General features: G+C 52.8%; 1 protein-coding gene across 1 annotated transcript in view; it reads left to right on the top strand.

The window, feature by feature from the left end:
* LOC144610183 (inositol polyphosphate-5-phosphatase A-like) overlaps positions 1-5,540 on the top strand; it is a 32,351-nt gene extending 26,811 nt beyond the window's left edge. Inside the window, exons 13-16 of the mRNA XM_078428741.1 lie at positions 781-892; positions 1,218-1,271; positions 2,791-2,832; positions 3,385-5,540. Coding sequence (XP_078284867.1) covers positions 781-892; positions 1,218-1,271; positions 2,791-2,823 — 199 coding nt within the window. The 3' untranslated portion in view covers positions 2,824-2,832; positions 3,385-5,540. The remainder of the gene's footprint in view (positions 1-780; positions 893-1,217; positions 1,272-2,790; positions 2,833-3,384) is intronic.
* The last annotated feature ends 2,872 nt before the right edge of the window (positions 5,541-8,412 follow it).

The raw sequence follows: 8,412 nt of genomic DNA on the forward strand, positions 1-8,412 counted from the left end.
ACTCCTGCACCTATTGTCTAAGCCAACTAACCTACAAACCAGAACGTCTTTGGAGTGTGGTAACATGGGATTAATGTAGGATGTGTAAATGCGTGCTTGGTACAGACTCAGCAGGCAGAAGGGCCTGCCTCTGCTGAGTAACCATATGGATGTATCTGGCATCTGGAAGGAATAACAGCCTGCTCGATCCATTTGTTTTTGGAGAGATGGGCACGTGGCAAGTCTCCTATTGCATGCAATTCCCACAGAACAGAATCTTCCCGTTGATTGCAATTCTGAATGGAGCCATTATTGGTTGGCACTCCTGTGATCCTTTAGAGATGCAGTGTGGGAACAGGCCCTTCGGCCCACCGAGTCCACACCAACCATCAATCACATGTTCACCAGGTCCAGAAGCAAACTAACCTACAAACCACAACCTCTGGAGTGTGGGAGGAAACCGGAGCGCCCGGAGAAAACCCACACAGTCACAGAGAGAACGTACAAACTCTGTAAAGACAGCACCCGTGGTCAGGATGGTACCCGGGTCTCTGGCGCTGTAAAACAACAACTCGACCACTGCACCACCGTGCTGCCTTAGATGCTGTTGGAGGGAACTGCAGTGCATCCAGTGCTTTACCTGGGGCATTTCTGGCAACCATCTGGAGAGCATGTGGAGGGAGCAGCCTGGGTTCATGGTTGGGTGTGGGGCGACCAGGGAGGATGACTCCCTCAGTAAGAGCCTCCTGTCACACAGATCGACCTGGTCCATTGGAGTCTTGCTTGTGTTCTGTCTTCCAGTTATCCCTACAGTGAACTCAACACCGAGGGAACTCTGTACGCCAACACCCGCTGTCCGGCCTGGTGTGACCGCATCCTCATGTCCCCCTCTGCCATCGAGCTCGTGCTAAAGGTAACAGCCGCCACTGATATTCTTCCCACAGTTCCCAGAGTCTATACCCAACAACTGCAGCAGTAACTCAGCGGGACAGGCAGCATCTCTGGAGGGAAGGAATGGGTGACGTTTCACAGAGTGCTGCAGTAACTCAGCGGGACAGGCAGCATCTCTGGAGAGAAGGAATGGGTGACGTTTCAGGTCGAGACCCTTCTTCAGACTGGGGGTCAGTCAGGTCTTCAGACAGTGTGGTCTTGGGATGCAGGGGAGGACAGACATTAAACGGAGGAGGAGGAGGAGGATGTAATGAATTGTTTAGACCGCCTGTGCCTTTGTTTTTCAGGGGAGGTACGTGTACGATGTGATGGGACCTGCCGTCTGTATGGGCGACCACAAGGTACACAGCTGCAAACGCTGATGCTTTGTGAAGGGACACTGGCAATAATGGATATCCTGGCAGCAGATGTTAGTGTGACACTAGTAGGCGGCACTGCACGGTGGCGCAGCGGTAGAGTTGCTGCCTTACAGCGAATGCAGCACCGGAGACCCGGGTTCCATCCCGACTACGGGCGCTGTCTGTACAGAGTTTGTACGTTCTCCCCGTAACCTGCGGGGGTTTTCTCCGAGATTTTCGGTTTCCTCCCACACTCCAAAGACGTGCAGGTTTGTAGGTTAATTGGATTGGTGTATGTGTAAATTGTTCCCAGTGTGTGTGGGATAGTGTTAGTGTGCAGGGTGATCGCTGGTCGGCACGGACCTGGTGGGCCGAAGGGCCTGTTTCCGCGCTGTATCTCTAAACTAAACTAGATACGTGGACATCTAGGTTTTGCACACTCACTCAGGGCCGGAAGAGCTTGGACCAGGCACAGAGTGAAGCTCCCTCCAAACTGACCCGTCACACACTTTAATGGCAGGGACAGCACAGATCAGACTCCAGAACTCACAATAAAAGGACGTACCTTTAGATAGGAGACAAGGAGGAATGTCTTTAATCAGAGGGTGGTGAATCTGTGGAATTCATTGCCACAGTTGGCTGTAGAAGCCTAGTCACTGGTGTTTTTAAAGTGGAGATTGATAGGTTGTTAGTTAGTAAAGGTGTCAGCAGTTATGGGGAGAAGGGAGGAGAATGTGGTTGAGAGGGAGAGATAGATCAGCCCTGGCCCTCCTCCATTGTCAGAGTGAGGCCCAGCGCAAATTGCAGGAACAGCACCTCATATTTCACTTGGGCAGCTTACACTCCAGCGGTATGAACATTGGCTTCTCTAACTTCAAGTAAGCCTTGCTTTCCCTCTCTCTCCCTCCCTCCGTCCCCTCCCCCACCCCAGTCATCCTGCTAGTTTCACTGTTCGTATCCCTCGTTATCACCTCTTCCACAGCCAACAATGGACCATTGTGGGCTCTGGCCATCGGTGTCCGCTCTGATTTGTTCTGTACCTTTTCATGCCTCTAGTATTGGAGTGGGAGGGGGGTGGGGCGATAACGGGGGGAGGGGAGTGGGGAGCATTGGGGGGGGAATGGGGCAGGGGGAGGGGTGGCTGGCCAGGTCGAGTGGGAGGGAGTGGGCCTGGTGGGAGGAGAGGGAGAATGGGGAGAGGAGGGAGAGTGGGGAGGGTGCGTAGGGGGCGAGGGAGTGGAGGGGGAGGGGGGGTGAGATGCAGGGGAGGCACGGGTGGGCAGAGAGTGTGGCGTGTGGGGGGAGTTGGGGCAGGGCGTGAGGGGAAGCAGGATGAGGGGAGAGTGTCGGGGTGGGGAGTGGGTGGGCTGCGATAACCAAAGCCAGGTACTCGATTGGAGAACTCGCTCGCTCGCTCGCTGGTTGTTCAGGGGGGGGGGGGTCCTTGCTAGGTCAGAGAGGGCTTCCAGTCCCAGAGTAACTGCTCTAACCCCTCTGCCCTGTCTCCTCCTCTCTCCTGCAGCCCGTGTACCTGTTCTTCCAAATCCCAGCGTGACCACACCAGGTATGAGTGAGTGAATAAATGAGTGAATGATACTTTATTATCACCTGTGGCAAGTCACAATGAGCTTCGTTGTTTAGCTTACACAAGGTCGTAAGGGAAGTCACGGTAGAGTTGTTGCCTTACAGCGAATGCAGCGCCGGAGTCCCGGGTTCAATCCCGACTACGGGCGCCGTCTGTACGGAGTTTGTACGTTCTCTCCGTGACCTGTGTGGGTTTTGTCTGAGATCTTCGGTTTCCTCCCACACTCCGAAGACGTGCAGGTTTGTAGGTTAATTGGCTGGGTAAATGTAAAAATTGTCCCTCGTGATAATGTGCGGGGATCGCTGGTCGGCGCGGACCCGGTGGGCCGAAGGGCCTGTTTCCGCGCTGTATCTCCAAACTAAACTAAAAACGGTATGCAAAGAGTTCCACACTGTACATCTAAACTAAACTGAACGAAAGTCTACTCGGCCATTCAATATGATCTCCCTTTCCCTGTCAACCCACTCTCCAGCCTTCTCTCCATAACCACTGACACCCGTACACTGAAGCTCTCCCACCTTCTCATTGCAGGTGCGGAGGGACCTCGACCTGTGATGTTCCGATTTCCATCCACTATGCTGCCCACCAACATGAAGATCAAGACGCAAGGAACTGCAGGTGCCGGACCCTGTGGCCAAACACACAGACCTGGCAGAGCTCAGCGGGTCAGACAGCATCTGTTGAGGGAATGGACAGACAACGTTTCGGGTCAGACAGGGTGGAGAGAGCTTTATTCTGGGGATGTGCGGGCCGGTGCGCAGGAGGCATCTCCTTGTCTCCAACATCTACAACAATTGCAAAACTGCTGGAGGAGCCCAGCGGGTCAGGCAGCATCTTCAGTCTGAAGCAGAGTCCCCACCTGAAACATCGCCCGTCCATTCCCTCCGCAGATGCTGCCTGACCCGCTGAGTTCCTCCAGCAGTTTGTGAGTTTCCCGATTGTGGAACATCTGTGGTGTCCCCTCCTTCGGGTCGCCAACTGTCCCGTATTAGCCGGGACATCCCGTATTTTGGGCTAAATTGGTCTGTCCCGTACGGGACCGCCCTTGTCTCATATTAGTAGGGTTGCCAACTTCCTCACTCCCAAATACGGGTGACGTCACCGCCCCGCGCCCCACGTGTCCTCACCCAGCCAGCGGCCACGTGGGGCGGTGACGTCACCCTTTGCCCCGTATTTGGGAGTGAGGGAGTTGGCAACCCCACCCCTCCTGTAACTCAAAAGCTCACGGTTCCTTCAATTCTTCACCCAACACATCCTTGCCCCGTTCTCCAGCGTAGTTTAAGGGATATCCAGGGTCCTGGAGACTCCCAATCTAATGTTTCCTTTTGTCTTGTGGGTTTTGTATGGGAATGGTTGGGGGCAATTGGTGCTTGTAGACAGGCGCTGTATATACTGTAAGCTTTATTTATCTAAGTTCTCAGCCCCTTCCGGATTGAGGTGGGAAGCTGGTGAGGATCCTAGCCTTGGAGCGCTGGAATTACAGTGAAGGCGACTGAACGTCCCTTTGAAGGCTGGCGCTGATTGTGGTCGAGGCATGTGGGAACTCTACAACCACAGACATCAGGATGGCGGCTGTCCCGCCCGCCGACCCATGGCACTGCCAGCGGCTTTGGTCAAACGTCCAGGCCTGGCCAGAGGAAGCGAGCTTTGGAGTTGAAGGTGTGCAGCACCAGAGTCTCAGCAACTGAGCGTGATGGTCCGAGAGTGCTTTATCTGTCATATATACAACTGCACGGTGACATTCATTTTGCGGATCTTACACCCGCGGGTGGGTGGCCACCATTTTCGGTGTCTTTTTATTCAAGTGTCCACTCCCGGCCCGGCCATCTGTGAGTCCCAGGGCTGCTTCTTGCAGCCGACCTGAAGGTGCTGGAGGCGTTACCCCGGTTCACCCTCCCACCGCGCCATTGCTCCTGGCGGCCGGCGTCTCCAGTTCTCTCCCGGTCACGCCGACCGACGAGCCTTCCGGCACCGCCTCCACCGCACGGCCCTCTGCGGTAAAAACTCCACCAGAGCCCCTCTCTGGCGGTACAGGGCGGGGAGCTCCTAGTCCCTCGACGGTCGGTGCTGTATCTCCCATCCCTGACCGACCCATCTCCTTCCCACTGCGTCCAAGCACGGCTTCACCCAGCTCTGATGGCGGGGAGAGGGCGGTCCGTGTATCTCCATCTCGGCCAACGCTACTGGTGAATGTTCCCTGCCCACAGGGAGAGCGGGCACACTCCACACAGACAGTACCAGAGGGCAGGATTGAACCTGGGTTGGTGAGGGTGCAAGGCAGTGCCCTTAAAGGCCCCAGCCTCCCCAACCTCACATCACTCCCCCCCCCGCCCCCACACCCTATTGTCCCTAGTGGGTGTAGGATAGTGTTAATGTGCGGGGATCACTGGGCGGCGCGGACCCGGTGGGCCGAAGGGCCTGTTTCTGCGCTGTATCTCTAAATCTAAATCAGAGTTAGATAGAGCTCTAGGGGCTAGTGGAATCAAGGGATATGGGGAGAAGGCAGGCACGGGTTACTGATTGTGGATGATCAGCCATGATCACAATGAATGGCGGTGCTGGCTCGAAGGGCCAAGTGGCCTCCCCCTGCATATATTTTCTATGTTTCTATGGCTGCCTTGGTATCAGGTTGGGTTTTGTACATTTTATATATTTGTAACAATGTCGGTGTGTGGCCTCTCTTCACTTTGCGCCTTGTCTTAGTAAACTAAAAACTGAAGTAAATTCTGGAGTGAGCCTCTGTTTGCGGAATGATCTGTTCTCCCAGTGGGAATACCAGGGGACCCACACAATCCCTGGATCCCACCAGAGAAGCAGGATGTCTCCAGACGTGACATCTGTGCAGAGCGTGTATCCCGGATCACCATCACACGAAGGAGGTTCATCTGCTTGTTCCCCTCTCCACCACCGACATATCCTCTCTTCCCTCTCACCCTCCTTTTTCACATTCTTTTATTTTTATTTCTCTCTCAATATCTTTCTCTTCTTCTCCATCTCTCTTGGAGATGGGAGGTCATGTTGCAGTTGTACAAGACGTTGGTGAGACCGTATTTAGAGTATTGCGTTCAGTTCTGGGCACCATGTTATAGGAAAGATATTGTCAAGCTTGAAAGGGTTCAGAGAAGATTTACGAGGATGTTGCCAGGACTAGAGGGTGTGAGCTACAGGAAGAGTAGGCTGGGTCTCTATTCCTTGGAGCGCAGGAGGATGAGGGGTGATCTTATAGAGGTGGATAAGATCATGAGAGGAGTAGATTGGGTAGATGCACAGAGTCTCTTGCCCAGAGAAGGGGAATCGAGGACCAGAGGACATGGGTTCAAGGTGAAGGGGAAAAGATTTAATAGGAATCTGAGGGGTAACATTTTCACACAAAGGGTGGTGGGTGGGTGTATGGAACAAGCTGCCGGAGGAGGAAGTTGAGGCAGGGACTGTGCTAACGTTTAAGAAACAATTAGACAGGTACATGGATGGGACAGGTTTGGAGGGAGATGGGCCAAACGCAGGCAGGTGGGACTAGTGTAGCTGGGACATTGTTGGCTGGTGTGGACAAGTTGGGCTGTTTTCACACTGTGTCACTCTATGACTCCATGACTCTAACTCAACCATCTCTTTAGACTTTAGAGATACAGTGTGGAAATGGGCCCTTTGGCCCTCGGAATCCACACCAATCATCATTTACCCTGTTCGCTAGCAACCATCTTGTCACCAACTAGAGAACAGTCCTGACCTTCCAGCTGGGCCGAAGGGCCTGTTTCCACGCTGCATCACTCTGAGTGTACAGTGCACGGTTTGATCTGTTCATGTCCTCTGTTATTTTGACTCTGTCACATGGAGATAACCCAAACAAGGAGCGGTGGGCAGGAAGCAGCAAGTTGTTGTGTCGTGTTCCTCGTGCTTGGGCTTATCTAGTGGGCACCTCCCTTCACTGGTGTTCTGTTGAGTTAGGCCCACAACACCTCAGGAAGCCTCAACAGTCAGTTCTGTCGTCTCAGAGCAACCCCCCTCAATACCTGCTCTCACCACCTGTGCTACAACAACCTACTAAATAAAGGGAACTGACACAGAAAACACTGACTGAAATAAACAAACCGCATGTGGAAAGAAAACTGTAGATGCTGCTTTAAATTGAAGGCAGACACAACGTGCTGGAGTAACTCAGTGGGACAGGCAGCATCTCTGGAGAGAAGTGATGGGTGACGTTTCGGGTCGAGACCCTTCTTCAGAGCATGTTCTACATTTCCCTTCTGCCCCCAACTGACATTATTGCTTCACCACCAAATCCACCTAGGGGTCGCCAACTTCCTCACTCCCAAATACGGGACAAGGTGATGTCACCGCCCCAAGTGACCTCACCCCGCCCTGGGCGGCCGCCATTGGTGGAGTGGGAGCACGTGGCCGCTGGCTGGGTGAGGTCACGTGGGGCGCGGGGCGGTGACATCACCTTCTGCCCCGTATTTGGGAGTGAGTAAGTTGGCAACCACTAATACGGGACAAGGATGGTCCCGTACAGGACAAACCATGTAGCCCACAATAATGGGATGTCCCGGCTAATACGGGACAGTTGCCGACCCTACCACCTACTGCCTTGCTCTGCTGTCTAACACCTCCTTTAAGGCCTGACACAAAATCTCCGAGAATTCCTAGCTCCCCAAACAGTGCAGCAGTGGGTGAGTTCATGATGTAAGAATGATTATCTAGTGTGCTGGTGATGTGAAGCTAGATGGCAGTGTGGTCCTCTGTACCTGAGCAAGGAGACACTTGTAGTGGAGAAAAAGTTTCTGCCTGGGATGGGAGGGGGGTAGTTGTACGAGGGGAGATTAAATAGAAGAGGATCTTGGGATTAGAAGAACGAGATCATCTCACTAGATGCGTAACTTTCCCAAAGAGGCTTGTCATAGGGGAACAAAAATGACAAAAACAAAAACTCAGCAGGTCAGGCAGCATCTCTGGAGAGAAGGAATGGGTGACGTTTCAGGTCAAGACCTTCTTCACCAGAAACGTCACCCATCCCTTCTCTCCAGAGATGCTGCCTGACCTGAGATACTCCAGCGTTTTGTGTCTATCTTCTCTCCTCACTTCCCCAAGTTCCGACAAATTTCTCTCTCACACACACACGCGCACATACACACACACATACACACACACACATTCATACACACACACATACACACACATACACACACACATACACACGCACATACACACACACATACACACACATACACACACACATACACACACATACACACATACACACACACATACATACACACATACGCACACACATACATACATACGCATACACACACAGACATTCATACGCACACACACACATACGCACACACATACATACATACGCATACACACACAGACATACATACGCGCACACACACACATACAGTACACACACATACATAGGCACACATACATACACACAGACATACATACGCACACACACATACATACACATATACATACACACACAAACATACACACATACATACACACAAACACACACATACACACACATACATACGCACACACATATACACACACATA

This window comes from Rhinoraja longicauda, chromosome 36, assembly GCF_053455715.1.
Source record: "Rhinoraja longicauda isolate Sanriku21f chromosome 36, sRhiLon1.1, whole genome shotgun sequence".
NCBI classification, from domain to species: Eukaryota; Metazoa; Chordata; class Chondrichthyes; order Rajiformes; family Arhynchobatidae; genus Rhinoraja; species Rhinoraja longicauda.